This window comes from Cnephaeus nilssonii (assembly GCF_951640355.1).
Source record: "Cnephaeus nilssonii genome assembly, chromosome: 9".
In the NCBI taxonomy this organism is placed as follows: Eukaryota; Metazoa; Chordata; class Mammalia; order Chiroptera; family Vespertilionidae; genus Cnephaeus; species Cnephaeus nilssonii.
Window position 1 is genome coordinate 73442614 of NC_137080.1, and position 22698 is coordinate 73465311.

General features: G+C 38.5%; 1 protein-coding gene across 15 annotated transcripts in view; it reads left to right on the top strand.

The window, feature by feature from the left end:
• DST (dystonin) overlaps nt 1–22698 on the top strand; it is a 435295-nt gene that overhangs the window by 199836 nt on the left and 212761 nt on the right. For 14 of the 15 annotated variants that reach the window (XM_079780748.1, XM_079780749.1, XM_079780745.1 and 11 more), the window contains 3 exons: nt 5932–6021; nt 8217–8294; nt 10379–10471. In XM_079780748.1, coding sequence (XP_079636874.1) covers nt 5932–6021; nt 8217–8294; nt 10379–10471 — 261 coding nt within the window. Of the gene's footprint in view, nt 1–5931; nt 6022–8216; nt 8295–10378; nt 10472–16127; nt 17485–22698 lie in introns of those variants that run through there. The other variant, XM_079780757.1, reaches the window with a different exon arrangement.

The following is a 22698-nucleotide window of genomic DNA, read 5'->3' on the forward strand; positions in this document are numbered from 1 at the left end:
TTTAGTTTTATTGACAAAATTATTTATTATTTGTTAGAAGGGTCAAGTGATTATAACCCCACTTTCCCCAGCTTTTTCTTTCTATTGCCCAAATTGTGAGAATGTGAGAGGAATGGGAAGAGATGAGCATAAAAATGCTGGTTATTGGTACCTTCTCCTTTCATTATGCTATTGAAACTGCTCTTGATAGAATAGTACTTAACCATGATCTTTTGAAGTGATAACTAGTTTAAAGGTTTATATAAATAATGAGCTAGGAGGATATTTGAAGTTAGGGTCAATTTGCATATTACCCTTTTATTATATAGGATAGAAATGAACTCCAAAACAGTGAGCAAATACTATAAAATTTAGTATGCAAAGTAATTGATTTCTGGATTTATTTTTCGCTTTTAGTTACATTATTTGTAATTGTTCAGCAGAATCTATACAGACCTGCAGGATGAGGGAAAAGCACATGCAAAACCAGATTTATGTCTGTCTTCATGTTGACAAATAGGAAGAGCTGGCAGGAAAGGTAGAGGACTCAAACCCAAACCAAAACAGACAAGAATCAATCACTCCAACCCCCAAATTAATACAGAAAGGAGTAATATGCTTTACAAATTTGAAAACTGAAATTGCCTTTTAAAAAGGTCCCTTTGACAATGCTGAACCTGGGCAGAAAAGAATATAAAAAACAGCAAGTTGAAACCATGACTGAAATGCCCCCAAATAAAAAATGAAGTTTTATCAGTAATACAAGTGTGTTTTTTAAAAAATTGATTGTAGATTGTCTACCTGAAAGTTTAACAGAGAAATCTTTTTTTCCAAAGAACTAATCAGGTCCTTGTGAAGTTGATGGGTTATTTGCACTGCCTAGGGCCAACATTGGTTTGTTTCAAACTCTTTATTATTTTATTCATTAATACCTTAACACATTTCGAGAATCACGAAAATTCTCATGTTTTCTGTTCTAAGACTTGTGGCCAATCACAAGAATTCTTTAAAAAGATATTAGCTTGTAAGGACATGTAATAAATAACTTTCAAAATGCAATGGGTATTTTATTTTAAAGCGTGCCTTTAACACTTATGTAAAACGTTTTTTGTACTCGTTCAATAGAAACTTATCTGGCCACTGGGCAAAGCTAGCAATAAAATTACTGGTCCGGAATGTGTTAAGATATATGACAAATATCTTTATAGTTTAAAAAAACATTAAAAAATTAATTCTATTTGGTATTAATGATGACTTATTAACATATTGCCTAAAAAGTATGACCATCTTTTTTCTATATCCCATAAGGATGTTTCCCCATTACACTCCCTGCATCAGTATAGAATTTACCTAGAGTTTGAGCTATGCTTTTTATTCTTTCACAACTCTTAAAGAAATAATACTGAAATAAATTTGTAATATACAAAACTGTTCAGATAGGGCAACTACCTAAGATAATATCTGGTTTTAAGCATTTCTGTGTATTTTATTGATTTATTTTTAAATATGTTTTTATTGATTTGAGAGAGACAGAAAAGGAGAGGGAGGGAGAGAGAGAGAGAGAAACATTGATGAGAGAGGAACGTCAATTGGCTGCCTCCTGCACGGCCCCTCCTGGGGGATTGAGCCCGCAATCCTGGGCATGTGCCCTGAGTGGGATTCAAACCTGTGACCTCTTGGTACATCGGCCGATGCTCAGTTCACTGAGCTACACAGGCCAGGCCATTTCTGTGTATTTTAAAAGCATCAATTTACTGATCGATAATTGATGATGGTGATATATTGATAGACTTTTAAATTTATTTTTTAAAAATATTTTTATTGATTTCAGAGAGGAAGAGGGAGAGCGATCTCTTTACCCAATCAATGATGAGAGGGCTCAGCTGCCTCCTGAACACCCCCCTCTGGGGATAGAGCCCGCAACCCGGGCATATGCCCTGAGCCCGCCTGGTTCGTGGACCTCCTGGTTCATAGGTCAACGCTCAGCCACTGAGCCATGCCGGCCGGGCTTAAATTTATTTTTTTGAAGTAGAACTTTTAAGGAGCTCTCCCAAGAGAATTTGGTAGCTTATTTTGTATGAATGTATTTGTTTGAAGTATAAAAATGACATTGAAAATCATTTTCATTCATTTTCACTGAAGCTGACTGTGCCCCTTCTCTTTACCCAGTTCGTGCAAGGCAGTGAGATGATCTCATTTGGGACAAGCCTTCTTCTATTATTTATGATCCTTTCTAAAGATAGTCGGTTGTTTTCCAGAATACTGCATCTTTTAGGTGTAGGACTCTTTAAGAGAGGGCTGAATCCTTCCTGATACAGAAAAAGTTTGCTTTTTCCTGAGGGACCGTTCCTCCTTCATTGCGTACAGACTGGGCCCTCAGCAGCTTTGTTGTGATTTGGGCTTGTTCAGGATAATAGTTTACAAGGTTATATATTGGTCAGAGGTGCTATGTCCTCATTCCGTCTAAAAGCCTTCAGTGGTTCTCTTCACTTAGGAAATGTCTGAGCTTTTTAAAACGACATGTAAAGCCGCCATGTCTCCTGGCCCACCTTCCTACTTTACCTTCCTACCCCCCATTTCGATTTCACGGACTGTTTCCTTCCCTGCACCATGCAGTTGCATACATCCTTGCCCTTTTCCTTTGTCCTTATTCTTCCCTTCACCTGGCACATTTTCATGTCTTAACCAGGCGGACTTCTTAGCCTTCAGACTCGGTTAGAGCTCCTCAGAGCTTTCTGAGCTGCTCTGACTGTATTTACTCTAGACTGAGATTTCCTCTCTGAATTTCTACCATCTCAGACTGCAAGCCTCAAAAGATGGCACTCTCTTGTTATTCATCTTTGTACCCTTAGAACGTAAATGATTCCCTGGCATATAGTTATTGCTCAATTAATATTTAGTGACCTATATGGTAACAGTATGTTTAAATATGGAAGGTAAAACTTTTGTCGAATTTGGATTAACATCAACCAATACAAAGTCAGACTTTTGAAAAAGGCAGCTTTAAACTAGCTAGACAATGATCTTATCTTTAAAGTCGAATTTGATTTAGCCCACACAAAATCAATTACAATAAAAATTTTAGAGTAGTATTTTTCAACAGTTAAGCCATTTAAATAGACAGACCTGGCTTCATCTCTTCTATTGTCTCTCAAAAATAAATTTGAGATGCTTGTTGCCTCCATCACCATCACCAGCAGCACCCTGTTTAGAATCTCTCTCCTAAGTCTCACCATTTTTTTCTGCTTATTTTATTTTTCTTCCTTAGACTGCTCTTAAGCAAAAGATTGGAAGGTTGGTGCCCCCTAGGGGTAAACTGCAGTACCCACATTTTAGAGAACACTGCACAATTCTGGGAGAATTGTATGAAATACAGAAAATGATGCTTCCTCCTTCTTATGTAATTCACGTTATGTAACTTAACCCCAGAGTATCTCACAGTGCCTTCACTTTGCTCATCTGCTCCTCAGGCACTATTTATTCAGACAGTTTTTTGTTCCACAGGGAGAAAGTATCCAAAATGAGATGAAAGGCTGTTTTATTAAAAATTGAAAACGGAAGGTTACGACTATTGGCAGTTAGTGTAGTCATTTGTGAAGGAAAGTTACCGGCCAGATGTCTGTGACTCAGACCCGGGACAAAATAAAAAGCTTTTCTATGTCAGCTTAACTATTTAATTTCATCTTTTCTTTCTCCTAAATTTCAGATATTTCTCCAGAACCCCATTTCCCCCCTCTCAGTTCATCCACTAGCACTCTTTCCCCAAAATGTTGGTTTGTAATTTTTAACTAACATTCTCTTTCATCTCATTCTTTAGTGGTGAGTAGAATGAGCCAAGTTTTAAAAGGTCTTAGTACAGGGGCGGGTACCTAGTATAACTTACCGTGTGTGTATTTTTGTTTATTATCATTAATGATGGTGGCATTTTTTTTTTCATAGAACGATAAAGATGATAACGTCTTATATTTATCTAGCCTTTTCATATGCAGTATTTTCGTAGACCCTCAGAATAATCACCCGAGATAGGAAAAATAGGCAGTATTACATGACAACCAACGCCTCAGAATTTTTTCAAGCATTACGATGTTAGTCTATTTCTGCACCCCTCCCAAATTATTTTTTTAAAACTTTTTTATTGCTTTCAGAAAGGAAGGGAGAGGAGGAGGAGGAGAGAGAGAAACATCAATGATGAGAGAGAATCATTGATCGACTGCCTCCTGCATGCCCCCTACTGGGGATTGAACCCACAACCCTGGCCTGTGCCCTGACTGGGAATCAAACCGTGACCACCTGGTTCATAGGTTGAGGGTCAACCACTGAGCCACGTTGGCCAACTGGTCCCCTCCGAAATTCTTAAGAAATTAGGCCAAAGGCTTGAGAGCAGCTTTCCATTTTACATATTTTAAGTTGTCACATTGAATTTTGAAAATATGATAGCTTTTATTTTCAGATCATAGAATTTTTGTTTTCTAGTTTGAACAAAGGCCTTCTCTTTTCAAATTTTGATTTTGCAAATGAGAAAATTTAGGACTAGTTAATAGACAGCTGGCACTAGTTTATGGGACTCATGGTAAAAGCAACACTAAAATGCAGGCCTCCTAACTCGTTTTGCCTTATTATAACATGTTTTCTCTTCTAAGTTTTGGTAGTGTAATATTATTGTTTTTCTTTAATAAACATGCCCAATTTAATTTTTCTTTATTGTTGCATAAATATGGAGAAAAATGACACTTTGTTTTGGAAAGTTTCCCTGATGTAGGAGGTTTAGTTCAGTCTGGCAAAGCAGGTTGTGAAATAGCCTTCCTATGAAATAAGTGTCCAGAATCACACCCCATCTTTCACTGTCCTGGAGTGAGAAAGACATAGGAAGTGGAATGAGGAGTGTCATGTGAGTCTCGCAGGACGTGGGTGGGATGGCATGGGTTCAGGAGGCCAAGCATTTGTGGCAGATACCCCTACTTGGCAGACTGAACAGAGGTTTGGGGAAATCTTTGGTGGTTTGAGCTGTAAAATCACAAGCTTAAATCTGGATTGTGGAAAAGAGGAAGAAGCTGAGGGTTAACTTTGTGCTAGTGATAATGGTCATGAAAACCCTCCACCACCACAAGATTTCTGTTGTGCATAGGAAGGCTTGGACAGAGGTCTTCTAACCTTACATCTGTGAATTTAAAAAAAAAACACGTTTTATTTTGAAATAATTATAGGTTCATGGAAGCTTTTAAGAATACTGCCCTTTATCCAGCTTATAGCTGTGGATTTTTGTTTTTTTTTTAATTAATCCTCACCAGAGGAGTGAGGATATTTTTTCCCATTGATTCTAGAGACACACACACACACACACATAGATGTGACAGAGACACATCAATTAGTTGCCTCCCACAAGCTCCCTGACCAGGGGCGGGGATCAGATCTGCAACCCAGGTGCGTGCCCTTAACTGGGAATGGAACCCGTGACCCTCAGGTGTGTAGAGCAACACTCTTAACCACTGAGCCATGCTGGCCAAGGCCATCTGTGGATTTTTAATGTGTGGAGTGTGTGCTTCTGGCATCCAGATCTTGTGGCCAGAGAGTAGGAAGACCAGCAGGGGGTAAAAAGTTGCCTCTGTTGTTAAGTTAGCTCCAGTTGCTGAATCAGGAGTCATGAAGATCAGGGCATTGCCTGTATTTTTTAAAATTGTAACTCCATGTAATGGTCCAGGCTTATATTTATATAGTGTGTTAAAACATGTAATAATTCTACTTGTCTTTGTGAGTTATTAATCTGAAAATTACATTTTTAGTGTTTAGATTTTAAATTTAAATTTAGTATTTAAGTAGTAAGAGAATAAAAAAATCACTGTATGAATGAATACCATATAAGAAATGTTTTCTACTTTGTCCTCTTCCTTGTTTGAATATTAAGGATGATCCTGGGTTCTAGGACCAAAAGTTAAATTGCTTTTCTCTCTGTAGGTTCGAAAACATGTGAATGATCTCTATGAAGACTTAAGAGATGGACACAACTTGATCTCTCTTTTAGAAGTTCTTTCAGGAGACACCTTGGTAAGTTGTAAATTACTTAATTTATTTTGAAGAACATATGCATATGACTAGGATGTTTTTGGCACAGACTGTTCAGATTTTTGAAATATTCATCTTTTTGAGCTGCAATTTCTGCCTGGAAAAAAAAAAGTTTTGGTTGGATTCCTAAGCATTTTCAGATTTCGAATGATGTGACTTTGGGAGATTGAAGCACTTTGATTACCTTGCTTATGTGATCAGTTTTATAATTAAAATACTATTTTTGTTCTTGCTTTTCTTTTTTTGTTTACCTTTGGGTTGTTTTTGCTTAGCAGAAGTTGTCTGCATAATATAACCACACATTAAAAGACTCACAAATAGCCAGGAAATAAGCATCGCTTTCTGAAAAACGGTCTAACCCACTCCACAGGTGTCATTTCCTTTTTTTTGTAACATGACTTCCCCGTTCTTGGTTACCTGTTATCCTTCATTATGTTCTGTTCATGCTCTTCTTTTCATTTCTGGTCTGTCTTGTGTCTTTGCTGTCCTATCTTCTGTCTGTTATATTCATTAGCCAAGGGAGCGAGATTTTTTGAAGACCTTACGATTGGTGAGTGCAACAGAAGCATGCGAATATGAACAGCATGAGGATGTGGAGGATGAGGATAAGGGGGTAGGTGTCGGCCCCCATAACTCAACTAACCTAGCCTTACAGTGCGGTGAGCGCTAACGTGATAGACAAGTAACCCACGGGTTGGGTTCCTTTTTAGAAAACGTTAGAAAGGACCAAAACCCACAATGAGGTGGATGTGTGTGAACCAAGACATTGGACAAAGGAAATATTTTCTCTTTAAATTTATTTATAGATTACTGTGCACTGCGTGGTAATCGAACATAAGCACTTAAGGGATAAGATGGCATTTTAGCGAAAGGATTTTATATAGTTATGGACATCTTGACAACTAGCCTGCTAATTTCTATGCAAAGTTATCCTATTTCTGGAATTTATTTTTTAAACATGGCAACTATTTTTTGCTTTATTTGAAGGAACTTCTGGAAACTTATTTAATATTTAAGTTTATACTTTAAATCATACCTGTTGGCATTAGGTATTTGATGGGCATTCTTTACCTGCCATCCTTTTATTTAGAAAGGGAGAAGGTTTTAACAATCTAGAGTCCTGGCAACTAACAGAGCTGATGACAATTAGTTGACCACACGTCCGCCTTTGCAAGACCATTGTGCTTCTTTTGCCATCTACATCCCTAATGCCCCTGATTTCATTGGAAATTGTGCTTTTTTGGATGTAGTGGGTGAATTCACCAACATCATTCCTACCTGTTGTATAGAACTAGTTTTCCATTCTGTAGTCTGCTGTCTTTTTTATTATGGGGCCTTGGCTTCAGCACCCTATTCATATTTGAGAAGCTAAGATCTCAGTTTTATTTTTTCCCCCTTTGGAAGATTTGATGTGGCAAATTTCAGCTTCATTCTTTGTATTTTTGTTAAGCATTTCCCCAGCTCTGTTTCCTTATGTTTTCCTTTTGCCAACTTGCAGTGATTCTAAAGGGAAACAGTATGAAGGAAAAGAATTACGGTTTGTCAGCTTTCCTGAAGTGGAAAACTATCATAGAGCCCTACCAATTTTGTGAAAAACACTAAAATAAAATAAAGAGGAAATATATTATATGGTTTTAATTGCTTTTCTCCCTTCCTCTATCATGGCTAAGTAAAACTCCACTGTCTTTCTCCTTCTTGGTGATTTTTTAATACTAATTGCATGCTACTTTACCTCATTTTCATTCACATGTGGTATATATATATATTTCTAAAAATCATTTTGATAATTGTTAGAATTCATTAAGAAGGGAAAATGGTATTTAATTCTTCTTGTGCAGCCATACCTTAATACCTGTAGGCTAGAATTGTATTTTAGTGAATATAAAAAGTCTAAATGTTCTGTGGTATTGTCTCTTTTCCTTTGTTTAAATAAAGCATTTGGAATACAGAATATGTTTAAATAAAACATATTGGGGAAAATCCCTAGTAGTTTACTATAAATTTAATCCCAGATAATACAAAAAAATTAGGACTGCCTTTAAAGAATTTAATGGGCTTACCCAAACAGTAAATTCTGTTTTGACATATTAAGATAAGCATAATATATATTTATGTAGTATATTGTCAGTGTTATAAAAAACTAGTGTTTTTCATACTCTGCATTTTTCTATTCTTAGCCCAGAGAAAAAGGTCGGATGCGTTTTCACAGACTACAGAATGTACAAATTGCACTTGATTATTTGAAAAGACGCCAGGTAAGATGTTTTTCAAAGACTGTAATCATCCTATATAATAAAAGCCTAATATGCTAAGTGTCTGACAGTTTGTTCATTGTTCGACCAGTCGCTATATGCGTACTGACCACCAGGGGGCAGAAGCTCTGATCAGTAGGTTAGCTTGCTGCTGGGGTCCGGCAGATTGGAACCGGGCGAGAAGGGCTGGACACACCCTGGAGCCCTCCCGTGGCCCCTCCCCAGCCCCGATCGTGCACTGGTGGGGTCTCTTGGCCTGGCCTGCACCCTCTCACAATCCAGGACCCCTCGGGGGATGTCTGCAGGCCAGGCTGAAGGACTCCACTGGTGCACAGATTTGTGCACTGGGCCTCTAATAATAACCATATGTGACTGAGTTAATCTACATAGAATCATGTCAGGGAATGAAAATGTTAAATTAGACTATGAATTGTAATCATTATACTTGTGCTTCTGTGAGACAAATATTCTAAAATATTTATAAACATTTGCTCTAAAGAAAAGAAAGCTAATAGTAGTTGTAAGCTTAGAGGAATTACAAGTGGCTACATTTCCATTTGAATAAGAGCTACTGATTTTCCTTCTGTAAGAATTTGAGTGCTTTCGCCTAGGAAGTTAATGACAGAATGTTAAGAATGTCTATGAACAGTTCTTAGTAGTAGGGAGGCAATACCTTAATTTTTATACTTATTTTATAAAACTATTTTCATAAAAAATAGTTCATAATATTTTAAAAATTAAGTATTTTTAATATTTAGTAGTGATGAGGCAATGGTTTATTTTTTTATAAGTAGATAATACTGGGTAATTTATAAGTAGTTAAAAATAAAGCAACATTTCTGACAACAGTCTCCAACTGGCTTGAGGTTTCAGAAAAAGTCAAGGAAAAGAATGAACACCATATTGGATGTGATCTTGATTTTGGTAGCATTGTGTATAATAGTGGTATAAACCAAATAATTGGTAACTTTCAATGAGTAGAGAAAAGGAGAAAAAGACATTCAGGAGAATTGAAAGTTGCTGAAAACAATGGGAACTCAGAGGTGGGAACAATTTTGTTTTTGATGGAGTGGGAGGGAGGGAGGGAGACGGGGAGAGGGAAATACTGTCTTTTATTAGTTCTTCATTTAGGTTATTATGAATGTGAAAATGCTTTTAGTTTTTAAATTCTACTAAATATTATGTATTCAAATATTTTAAATGTTATTGGTACTTGCCTTATTATTTTTAATTCCAGTGGAAGTTTCCAGAAGGATTAATGGTTAATTATAATCTCCTGGTATGAAATGTATTTGGCAGTATTTTGTCTGGGAAGTAAAATGTTAGCTATCATTGTACTTAATTTTTGATATTCAATTCATGATATATAATTATTTTGTCCATCCAGGAGGTAATGTTAGATGTCATCATTGCATTTATTTACTTGAATGCATAATATGACAGTTGATAAGCTTTAAGTCTGATATATATATATATATATATATATATATATATGTATCTGATGTGTGTGTGTGTGTGTGTGTGTGTGTGTGTGTGTGTATATATATATATATATATATATATATATATATGAACAGCCTTACAAATGTCCAGTCACATATGTATTTACTTATCTTGGTAACAGTTTGTGATAAAGAAATAGAAAAGTAATACTAGTTTTTATTTAAACCTTTGTGAAGGAAGTGTGACAGTGTTTTAAAAATTATTTTATGGTTTAGAACTGCTTCCTACTTAATTGTAAAATAAAGCTTATTTTCAAAAGACAAATGTCCAATTAAAAAAATCTCAAGTATCCAAGACTTCTCACTTAAGCTGTATTTTTGTTTTAACAAATGAGTAGTTTTATTACTTGATCTAGAAGACAAAACCAAGATAATCCCCGCTTTTCTTTGTGGTTCCTTTATAATTTGCAATATAAAATGAGTGAAGATAGGGGGTAAAGCAGTATTTTGAGGATTACTGGTATTTAAATCATTCAGTTTTTTTCTTTGTGTAATTTAGCATCACTTTTATATAGATAAAGATAAGTCATGTGATGGTTTGAAAAACAGTTTTTTTTATTTATCTCTTCTTCACATATAAAACAGGTGAAATTAGTGAATATTAGAAATGATGACATAACAGATGGAAATCCCAAGTTGACTTTGGGATTAATATGGACAATAATTCTGCACTTTCAGGTAAGCTTAATTTTTCTTGATTGTCAATTCTTTTAGCCTCTTATTGCTAGTTCCAAATGGTTCATTCACATCAAGAATGAATTATGCATTCATATTCTATGGAAGATAGTAAATTTTAGGCTTCTTTTCTTAAACAATATATTTGTATTATTTCTTTCAAGTAACTGCTTGTGAACCTGGTATCCCATTTCCTGTTGTTGATAACCTGAAATGTTTTTAGGACAAAGCTTGCAATCTCAGAGTTTGATGACAAGATTCTTTTTAATTGAATGCAAACACATTTCTTTTGTTTATTGGAAAGTATTACATGATATAGATATATGAAAATTTTATTACTCAATCATTAATATAGAATGGTTTTCATGGGTATTATTGTTCACTATGCAAACTATTTTCTCTTATTGGTAGACACTAGATGGCAGTATAATTATGAAAAAGCGATCTTCTCAATTAGTATTCATGTTTTTGTATAGAGCTACACTTTTTCAAACTAGATTTGGGGAGGGTAAATGCAAATACATAAAAATTTATTCGCAACGAATGATTTAATAAATTGAGAGCTGATTGTGAGTTTTAGTTTTTATAAAATGATACTTTTTGGAAAAAACCATCTTCATTTGAAAAGCTGAGTCCTAATTTTGGAATTTGCTTTTGTTTATTAGTGCTGTGCCTGCCCACACAGTGTCTGTGTGCAGCACAGAGCTGGCCCACAGTAGGCACGTGGCACATCTTACTGACTGACTGTGTTGTTGGCCTTGAAAGAGGGGGAAGAAGCCTGCCAGCTTCAGAAAGGAGCTGGGGTTTTGAGCCAGATTTTGAGAGGAGTTAGATTTACTTCTTATATTTTAAAAATTCGACTAGGGCCCTAGTTGGTTTGGCTCAGTGGATAGAGCATCAGCCTGTGGACTAAAGGGCCCCAGGTTTGATTCCGGCCAAGGGCACATGCTGGGGTTGCGGGCTTGATCCCCCCAGTAGGGGGCGTGCAGGAGGCAGCCAATCAGTGAGTCTCTCTCATCATTGATGTTTCTATCTCTCTATCCCTCTCCCTTCCTCTCTGAAATCAATAAAAATATATTTAAAAAAAAATCCGACTGGGACATAGGGTTTGTAGGGGAGTGGTGGAAAATCGTGGACCTGGGGCTCATTTGGGAACAGGAAAAGTCTGACAGGTATGGAGAGCTACAGGAAGTAGAGTCTAGGTAGGTTCCAGCTTCTTGAAGAGGCAGCTGAGAGAAGAATCAGCAACCAGAAATCAGAGGAGCAGACTCAGGTACCAGGAGACCCAGGTAACCAGGTGTCAGGCAGCCAGACTACAGGGCAGCTAACATAGGTGAATGTCCACTCATCTGGGCATTGATATCTGGGAGACCCAGTAACACGAACTGGAGGCAGGACCCTGAAGGCCTGTGGGCTTCCATTTCTAGAGGACCCCATCCTCAGGGGGCCCCGGGGACTGAGCCATAAACCAAGGCAGAGATTTGGGCATGGAGCCAGACCTTGTTACCAGAATTGGGTAAAGACTTAAGTACAACTGGCCAAAAGCTGATTTCACATGGATTTCCTCGGCAGCTTTCTCAGGGCGTTGTTAATCAGCCCCAAGTGGATCAGGTTCCTCGACTTTTAGTAGGGTTGAAATTGTAAGAACCCCACTTTGGAGGTTTAGAGACATAGTGGGACAGGGAGCCAATCACATCATTACAGATGGAGCTGGTGAGACAGGTTGTGCTTTGAATGTTGGAGTGAGAATCCCTGTGGGGCAGTGGGGAAACACTCAGGTTTTGGGGGGAGGCAGAGTTAAGTTTCATTGTTGGCTCTTTTATTTATGGCTGTGACGGCATTGAATAAATCACTTAATCCTTCTGCACCTGAAAAATAATTTTTTTAGGAAACTCAGCGTATCAATTCTATGTAAAATAAATTGAAATGAGCAGAGTCCATAATGAGGGAGATAATCTAAGAAGCTGAGGTCGTGATTTCTGAGTGGAGTGATAAAGGCCAAGACTCAGGTGGGGATGAAAAATGGACCCCAAGAGATGGCATTTTAAAGGAAGAAGAAAGGGACTTGGTGATAGTGAATAATGGATGAAGGAGAGGGAATAAAGATTACTCTAAACTTACAGCCTGGGAGATAAAAAAACCAACTGAGCCAACCAACCTACAAACAAAAAGCAAACTTTGAGAGAAATGGGGGTGATGGTAAGGGGGAAACCCAAGACCTTGGCAGGTTCGATGGCAAGGTGGGGTATCCTTTCCATTTGTCTGCTGAGAGGTTGGAGGTTTGTGAGCAGAGCAGAGCTGAGAAGTCAAAGGTACAGATAGACTTGCGAGTTACCAGTACACAAGTGGCCAGTGAATCTACCAGAGACAGGGGGTCTTTAGGGGACCTAAGAGATGAGCATACATGGAAAAGAGCCAAGAGCAAAGGACAAACATTTGGGGGAAGGCCCATGATTGGGGTGAGGGAGGAAGAAGATCTGTTTGGGGAAACAGAAAAGGAACATTTGATGAGATGGGTGAAGCAACAAGGAAATGTAGTGTTGATGAAATCAAGGGAAGATAATTTCAGGTAGAGAGGAATAGTGAACAGTATGAAATGCTACTAGAGAACTTGAGAACTTTAAGACTGATAGTTTTAGTCCAGGCTGGTTTGGCTGAGTGGATAGAGGATTGGCCCACAGACTAAAGAGTCCCGGATTTGATTCCACTCAAGTTTAATCCCCAGCCCGGGTTGGGGTGCATGCAGGAGGCAACCAATTGATGTGTCTCTCTCACATTGATGTTTCTATCCGTCTTCCTCCCTCCCTTCCACTCTTTCTAAAAATCAATAGAAAAATATCCTTGGGTGAGGATTAAAAAATACTGATAGTTTTAGTTTTAATAGTTTTGTTACAGGTTAATAGTTTTGTATACAAGGAAGACATTGGAGACCATGGAGGAAATACTCTCAAGCTACTGTGAGCAGAAACCAGAAAATATAATGGACCAAATGTCAGTAAATGGTTGTGAATTAGAAGTAGCATGTTTGAGGAAATGTAAGTGAAAAGTCATTCAAAAAAATTATATATTAAGAAAGCTCTTTGGAGTTCAGGTGTCTTTGGAAGAGAGAGGAGAACCAGCCACAAAAGAACCAAAAGGAAGTTTTTCTTCTAATATGATCCTGTGGCCTATATTATAGAATCCAGTGTCTTTTAGGACCCGGATTACAAGATAACGATTGTTAAATTATTACCAGTTTTTAAAAATTAGACCAAGATCTATTTAAAATGAAACACATCAGTGTTTTGGTAAATCAGAAATGTTCCTTTATTTAGATGAAATGACTTTTCTTAGTAGTGTGACAATTAAAGATTAGAACGATTTTACTGGTTATGCCAAGATACAAGGCTATTTATAGCCATGGTAATCATCCTCACTCAAAGTGACTGGGCTTTTTTTCCCCCTCTCTCTATACTTTACATAAATAAGGGAAGTAATTTCAGAAGACAAATTTATTTATTTCTAAACTATCTGTTATAAGCACCATAAATTGAATCTCTTTTCTAATCAGGCTACCTGAAGGTAAGTATGGCCAACACAGTAATCCTATATCCTTTGCTACCATAGGCTAGATCCAGAGATACTAAGATAAGGAAGTGTTTTGTTCTATCTATTGGGAGAATGTTCATAAAACTGACTATAATCTAGGGCGATGAATCTGTTGTGATAGAAATAAAAATAGGGGTGTAGAGAAAGAGTGCTGTAGTAGGATCAGGAAGGTTTAGAGAATAAGGGGAATTTTCACTGATATTAGAGACCGGCTTTGCAAGATGTTTGCCAGCTACCAGGCAGAGAGTGAGGTTGGGTGTTTCTGAGAGAGGAGTGGACAGTTGCTCAGTGTGGCAGGGCTGGAGGCAGGGTGGGTGATGTGCAGATCACTGGCTGTGCCTCTGTTGTGTCAGTACAGATACCAGTCATTCCACTGTTTAAAAAATTATATTTTTATTGATGTTAGAGAGAGGAAGGGAGAGGAGAGAGAGAGAGAGAGAGAGAGAGAGAGAGAGAGAGAGAGAGAGAGAGAGAGAAACACTGATGAGAGAGAAACATCATTGATCAGCTGCCTCCTGCATGCCCCCTTCTGAGGATCAAGCCCATAATCCAGGCATGTGCCCTGACCAGGAATTGAACTGGTGACCTCTTGGTGCCTAGGATGATGCTCAACCAACTGAGCCACATTGGCTGGGCAAGTTGTTCCATTTTTAAATTATCTTGAATGATGTTTTATTGTCTTTGACACTGCAAATCAAATTAAAAATGAACAAACAAACCAGAGGCTTTATTACTGCCAGCTTGTCTTCTAGGATATTCAGTTTTTGCCATTAAAGATTGTTTACTTTTCTCTTTAAATGATTAAGGAGAAGCTCACCATACAGGCCTATAATTGACAAATATCAACAACATTGCTAACTTGACTGTTTAATTATATTCTTACTAGAGGCCTGGTGCACGACATTTGTGCACTGGGGGAGGGTCCCTCAGCCCAGCCTGCGCCCTCTTGCAGTCTGGGACCCCCCAGGGGATGTTTGCCTGCTGGCCTGCTCCCCTGGCTTCGACCCATTCCTAGGGGAGTGGGCCTAAGCCGGCAGTCGGACATCCCCTGAGGGGTCCTTAGTGCTGCAGTGGAGGTGGGACAGGCTCCCCCGTCACTGCCACTGTGCTCACCAGCCATGAGCCCAGCTTCTGGCTCAGTGGTGCCCCCCTATGGGAGCGCACTGACCACCAGGGGGCAGCTCCTGTGTCAAGTGTCTGCCTCCTGGTGGTCAATGCGCGTCATAGCGACCAGTTGTTCTGCCATTCAGTCGATTTGCATATTAGGGTTTTATTATATAGGATTTTAAAAAACAATGAGTTTCATCTTGTTTTAAACTTTTTTATTGAATTTATTGGGTTGACATTGGTTAATAAAATTATATAGGTTTCTGGTGTACAATTCTATAATAACTTCATCTGAATATTGTGTTGTGTGTTCACCACCCACCCCAAGTCAAGTCTCCTTCTACACCACTTCTTCCCCTTTACTCTCTGCTACCTCCCCCACCTCCCTTTCCCTCTGGAAATCACCATGCTGAGCTTCATCTTTTGATCAGTCCAAACGCTACCTAGAGAAAGGCAATTATCAATTTGTTTTTATTAGTCAGATGATTTCTGCTTACGTGTAAGTCCAGTCATGCGATACTAATATCCTTTGTACTGTATCTATGACTCAGTGTTAGAAATATGCACAGCTTAATCAGGTTCCATGCTGGCTTATTATTTTTATAGCAGTGCCCTAGAAAAACTGCATAATATTTAACTAGGGTACAATTATAAAAGTTTACATATAAAGCTTAACTGCCCTAATTCATGTATGAGAACACGCAAGTGTTTCTTTTGGCTAAGTGTTCCATGCTTTAAATCATAAAACTTATCTGTTTGCTTATATGAAAATCCTAATGAGCACATAATGGAAATGGCTTGGAAATTTATGTCATAGGAAAAATACTACAAACAATTTTAAAAGATTGATTATTTTAAGCACTTTGCATTTATCTCCTTCTGCTATTAAATTGTCCTTTTTTTGCTTTATGGCTGCTGTTTTGAATGAGTTCTAATGTATTTTACAGATATTTTTGAGGTTTTTATTTTATTTTTCCAAGTGCCAAAATTAGTTGATGCTTCTTAAGGAAAGAAAAAAAAAAGTTATAGGGTAGAGACTCTCTGAAGGGAAATTTGAAAGGCACTTTGAAACTAAATGTGAAAGGCACTTTGCTAAGTGTCTCTTAGCTGGCATTTGCTTTCTGTTTGCACTCAGATTTGCTGAACCACCAATAGTTTCAAAGGTTAACGCAAACTTTGGTAGTGTAGCTGCAGCTCAGAAAACCGAAAGTTACAGTGAGGGTCAGAATCTTCTCGTATAATAAAGCCCAGGGTTTGCCTGGCGAGCTCCTCCGCGTTGTAATTTGACAGTGAGCAGTGATGTTTGTCTAAGAGGATTGGTGGCCAGAAATAAGCCACACTGTCTAATGAGACACAGGGACGCAGCTGGGCAGGATGCCATGGCCTTCCTTGCGTGCGCCTTTCTCATAAGCAACATGGCCTCGTGCTGAAGAGGATGGTCACAAAGTCTGAGGAGTGAGAGGTCAGTGTGGGATTTTGGGATTTAATGGAGAAGATCCAAGTAAGCCCTGTATTTGGAAATGAGTGAATCTGTGGAACTGTGATTTCCTGCAAAGCAAATGGGGAATGTCTGTGGATGTGTAAGAGCTGAGAAAGAAGAACAATATGTAGATCCTGCCAAAACTCCTTGGAGCCCTGAAAAATATTCTCCCGGAAGAAAATATTTCAGAAGAAAACTGATCAAGAAAATTGTAGATGACACGGAGCCAGTCGAGCCAAACAATGAAAATGAAGGAAAGCAGAGAAGCAGCACCCGGCTCTCGAGAGAACAGCCAGCTCTTTCATCCAGGCGACTGGTACGGGAAGAATCCGCTACCCCAGCCCTCACCCTGGAAGGTGGGGTTCCACCAGGGGAGACAGAAGGAGTAGCTGACAGCGTGCAACAGAAACTTCTGCCGGGTGCTGCAAGCAGTGGGTCTTACCAGGGGAACGTTTCTCCTGCGAAAGACCGTGAAACAGGAGTCAAAGTCAGCGAGCAGGATGAAAGGATTTCAGAAAAAGACAGCACTCCGTATGGTGCCAAGAGGAAGAAATACTTAGAGGATGTCAACACAAGAGACACAACATTCCAGAGCAAAACTGACCTTTTTCCTTTCCCAAAGGCAGCCAGCTTAAGTCCCACCCACTGTGCTACAGAGAGAGCACTTGAAAAAAGTGGGTTCTCTGAAGACCCATCCCAAAATGATAGCAGTGGGCAAGAAAAGCGAAACCCTGAGAGATTCTGCCCTCATGCAGTACAGCATTTTCAGGTTGAAAAAAAGAGGTGTCATTCCCTCTATACTAATGTGCCCTCGGCTTCTAAGGACACATGTGAAAATGAGGTAAGTGACCCAGGGAGCCTGCATGTAAGGTGTAAATAAGTACTCCAGGTGCTCACATCGGACAGGTTCTGTAGTTTGCCTTTTTAAAAAGTTACTAGTATATTCTTATTAAAGTGTGAAAGCTGTAGAGTTCTTGCTGCATTTAATTTGTAGCCGTAGGGTTGATTATTACGATTTTATTTTTGTATGACATCGATTTCTTTTATCACACTTGAATTTCAAAAGCCTGCATTTTTGTTATTGTGGGACTACCTCTTTAAGAGAATGCACATCTTTGAATTTCTGTAGCTCAAGTTGCCTGACTTTTCCTGTGGAATAGCCTTTGGAAACTTAGCTGCACTGTGGGTAACAATTAAATCAGAACGCAGTCATGACAAGATAATAGCTTCATGACAAATGCAGGGGGGATACAATACAATTATTAGTACTGACTGGCTGATTGATAAGTTTGAAAAGCCAAATTCTAATTCTCTTATCAGTTTTTATATACAGAAAAACTCACATAATTGCTTTCAAGTCTCTCTCTGTGTGTATATTGGGGGCGAGGGGCACCCATGAAATTGCCCTAATCTATTCTGTCTTTGTTACGTGAGCTATTCCCCGGCCCCAGTCTAAAATCAGAATCGTTTGGGTAGCGTTTGAATACAACACAGACTGCCAGGAAGTTGAACTCTTTATTCCTAACACTGATATTTAGCTTTAGACAAGTTACTTCTCTGGGGTTTTTAGTTGTCTTTAAAGTGTGACTGAGCCCAGCTGGAGTGGCTCAGTTGGTTGAGCATTGTCCTGTGCACCAAAAGGTTGCTGGTTTGATTCCCAGTCAGGACACATACCTGGGTTTTGGATTTGATCCCCATATGGAAGGCAACCAATTGATGTTTTTCTCCTCTCTCTCTCTCTCTCTCTCTCTCTCTCTCTCTCTCTCTCTCTCTCCCTTCCTCTCTTAAGCATGTCCTCTAGTGAGGATTAAAAAAAAAGTGAATATTTATTTGCCTTTGTGAGAAGTACATTAATTACCCAAGCAACCTCTTATACATGTTATTAGTTAGGAGTTGATGGCTTTTTTTCTAAAGCTATTTCTAACTTTGTCTGTTAGCAGAAAAATCTGTGTATATGTGATGTTACACATTCTTGGCCAGGTCATGCTATCATTTGCACAGTGACAGGGTGAGGTGTTTATTAGGGCTCGTGTGCACCACCGTCATCATTGGCCTTAGCTGCTGGTTCTCCTGAGGTGCTCCTGTTTATAGACACCACCACACCTTGCCAATATTATGTCATCAATTCTATTTACATTTTACAGTGGCTGCATTTTAAAGAGAAAGCATCAGTCTATGCTTTCAATTCCTGGTCAAGGCCCGGCAGGGGGTGGACAGGAGGCAGCCGATCAATGTTGCACTCTCACATCCATATTTCTATCTCGCTCTCCCTCTCCCTTCCTCTCTATGAAATCAATAAAAATATATTAAAAAAAAAGAAGGAAGCATCTAGTTACGTCATTACCTTTGTAGGTCTGGTGTGAAGGTCAGTGCAAGAGGAAGCGACTTGGTTGCCACATGTTTATGGATGAAACCACTTGGTTTGTTCACATATGTTTTCCAACTGTTTTTTTTTTTTTTTGCATAATTTGGAATCAAGTAAGCCTTACATGTTTTCATTAATGGAAACTTTTAAAATCTGTTTCCTCATTGGTACAGAAGCCTCTTTTCCCCTCCTAATTGTATATCTAATAATTTTTGAAACTTCAATGAAAAATTTATGTGAAAATAAGTCGTAAATCTGCCATTCGAATTTGTAAAATAATTGTGATATGGAGATATTACCAAAGTTCCCCATCTTCTAGGTCAGTGGTCGGCAAACCGCGGCTCGCGAGCCACATGCGGCTCTTTGGCCCCTTGAGTGTGGCTCTTCCACAAAATACCACGTGTGGGCATGCACATACAGTGCGTTTGAAACTTTGTGGCCCATGCGCAGAAGTCGGTTTTCGGCTTGGGCGAGTGTATTTTGAAGAAGTGGCGTTAGAACACTCAAGGGGCCAAAGAGCCGCATGTGGCTCGCGAGCCACGGTTTGCCGACCACTGTTCTAGGTAAAAGATGAATGGTATGACCTTTATTTATCTGAGGAGTTTGATGTCTCACTTCCCTGTAGTCCAGATAAACTGTTTATTTGGTGCCATACAGAGTCAGAACCAACAGCTCAGCTACTGCTCTTAGGACATTCTTCCTGTTACCTTGGAGGTGTTGGACTCTGCTTCATTAGCTTCGGTTAGAACTTTGCACAGAGCTCTTTTGCATTGGAGTCTGTATTTCTCTCATTGGAGAATTAGAGGGCTTTTAGCCCTTGATTAATATTACACCCCAGAAGTGGTCTGTTAGTCCCTATTCCTTTTATTTGTTCCTTCAAGAACTTTTTCATATTCTCTCCATTTGATCCATTCTTACTCTGAGACAAGCAGGTTGGGCTTGATGACTTTTGAGTTAGCTTCTAAGTAGAATAGTGTGCAATTCTTTGAACTTTTCTTAACCTTAGGCTTAGTTCAAGCCTCTGACTTGAACTTTACTGATCCTGTGACATTTGTCTTTCTTAGTATAGGTGACCAGCCTACCTCTTTAAATCCTTGCTGACCTAGATTGTCCCTCCAGGCTCGGGGGTTCTGTGCGGTGGGTCAGCCAGCCTCTCCTTGAGTGCTTAATAGAAATCTCACAGCATACCTTTACTATGATAAGGAGGTATAAATAAATGTTTTAAAAAGCAATACTTTAGATTTGTATATTGCTTTGGAATTGAAAAATGCTTTCAGACATATTGTGTCTTTGGATCATCCTAACAACTGTATGAAATAGGCAAAACATTCAGTTCTTCTTTTATAGAATGAAGAAATGGAAACTCAGAGAGGTCAAATTTTAACTTCTAACCACACTATGTAATTGTATTAACTAATGAAAACTGAACTACTTATATACTCCTTTCATCCTTTGGTGAATTGACAGTGAAGAGTGTAGTGACCTAATGAGGAAAGAAGCCAAAGAGAGAAGGAGGAGAGGAGTGTAGATATTATACAAATTACTAGAGGCCTGGTGCACGAAATTCGTGCAGGCAGGAAGGGGGGTCCCTCCGCCCAGCCTGCACCCTCTCCAATCTGGGACCCTTGTGGGATAGGGCCTAAACTGGCAGTCGGACATCCCTCTCACAATCCGGGATAGCTGGCTCCTAACTGCTTGCCTGCTTGCCTGCCTGATCACCCCTAACCCCTCTACCTGCCTGCCTGATCGCCCCTCAGTGCTCCACTGCCTGCCTGATCACCACTAACCACCTCTGCCTCGGCCTCCGCCACTGTGGCTTTGTCCGGAAGGACATCTGGAATGATGTTTGGAAGGTCATTCGGCTGTCTGGTCTAATTAGCATATTACTCTTTTATTGTTATAGATATTGTCAGGACCTGAATAATGAAGAGTTGAATGTTTTTTATTAATTGGCTTTTATATTATAAAACCTTAAAAAATTGAGAACCATCTCAAGATATTAGAATACGTTAGTATTCAAGTTCACTGAACTATAATATTTATTTAATACCTTTTTCTTTAACCAAGTCTTTGATGAATCTTTTGCTACAGAATTTTACTTAGAATTCAAGGACTAGGATAACATCTAAATGTTTCACCTTTCAAATGGTAGCATTGCTCTACAGATCTTGAAAACAAAGGTCATTTGGTTTAGAGTTGACGAACTCATTTCTTTCTGAATCATTCTATCTTTTTTAATGAAAAAAAATATTTTTTACTATTTCTAGTCACCTGGATTTCATAACCAGTTTGTGAAAATTTAGTTATAAAATAGTTGCATAGATTTAGGGTCTCTTTGAGCATTATAATGCCTCTATCCAGTTAAATGAAGGACATGCAAAAGTTTACAATTCTTTGCTGTATAAGAAAAATAGTTATATCTGTGGTTAATTTTCCCTGTATATGAATAAGAAATAAATGAGCATTTGCTAAAGGTAGCCATCACATTTGTGCCATCTTCATAGTGAAAAATATTTTGTGGAGCATTTTCACACATTCTTGAAACTTGGAGACACTAAAAATGTGTTGATTACATTTGTTTCTGCCAGAATAGTTAAAACATGTTGGAAGAGATTGTCTTTGGAAGCAAACATCTTGGCTTGAAAATTTTGCCTGTGTTGACAAAATCAATATGGACAGGGTCAAGTAGTGTGAATAAGTTTTAAGTAACAATATTCACCCTGGTACACAGTTACCATCTCTCACTAGGGGGCAGCCCTGTACTGAACCCTGTGGGCATGTCGTTTTAGTTTCTCAGTATCTTTGAAGGGATACTTTATATGAGAGGAAACTGAGGTCCAGAGGTCACATGGTCAGTAAGTGGTGGCGTTATGAATTGAACACTGGTCACTACCCTTCACAGCTGTGTGCCAGTCTTCCAAAGTTAAACTTCTACTCTTGAAATAATTACGTTAAGAGACTCATGAGGTAGAAGAATCTTGTGAACCACCTTTAACAACCTACTGCTTTCGTTTGCATTAATACCCAAACTCTCTCAAATAGTATAAACTCTGTTTTTATTTTAACAAAAATATATGAAGGAATTAAATTTCCTTTAATAATGCTCTTGTGTCTACCCCGGAACCAATATGGTTTTTGTGTTTTGTAGGGAAGAGAGATGGTTCATCAATAGATGAAGCTCTTTCTGGCATGTGGTAGGGATTCACTGTAGACTTGGGATAGCAGAGGAAAGATAACTTAGGAGATCTTGAGTCAGAAGACTTAAATTTAGCCCAAGTCTTACTTTCCTTATCTGTAAAAAAAAAAGAAAAAAAAAAGGGTGGTTTCTTCATTTGAGGATTAAATGAGGTAATGTATTTGAAGAGGACTTAGTACACTGTAATCGCTTTATGCTGTTATCTTATTACTATCTTCTGCTCTTGTAGAAAAGAGAAAACGTCTTGTAACCATCCACTGAGTAGAAGAATTCTATAAGTTTTCAAAATTTTTAACAGAGCACTTCTTTCTTTCCTTTGGACCAAAAGCATTCTGCATAAGTATTGTAGGCTGCCACCTTTTACCCCCTACTCCCCCCAGCTCACTCACCCTCTCACTGTCTCTTCAGCAAATGTTTACTGAATATTATGTGTCAAACATTATATCCCTCTAATTCCATAATTAGCTTAAAATTTTGAAATTTGTCCACCTGTA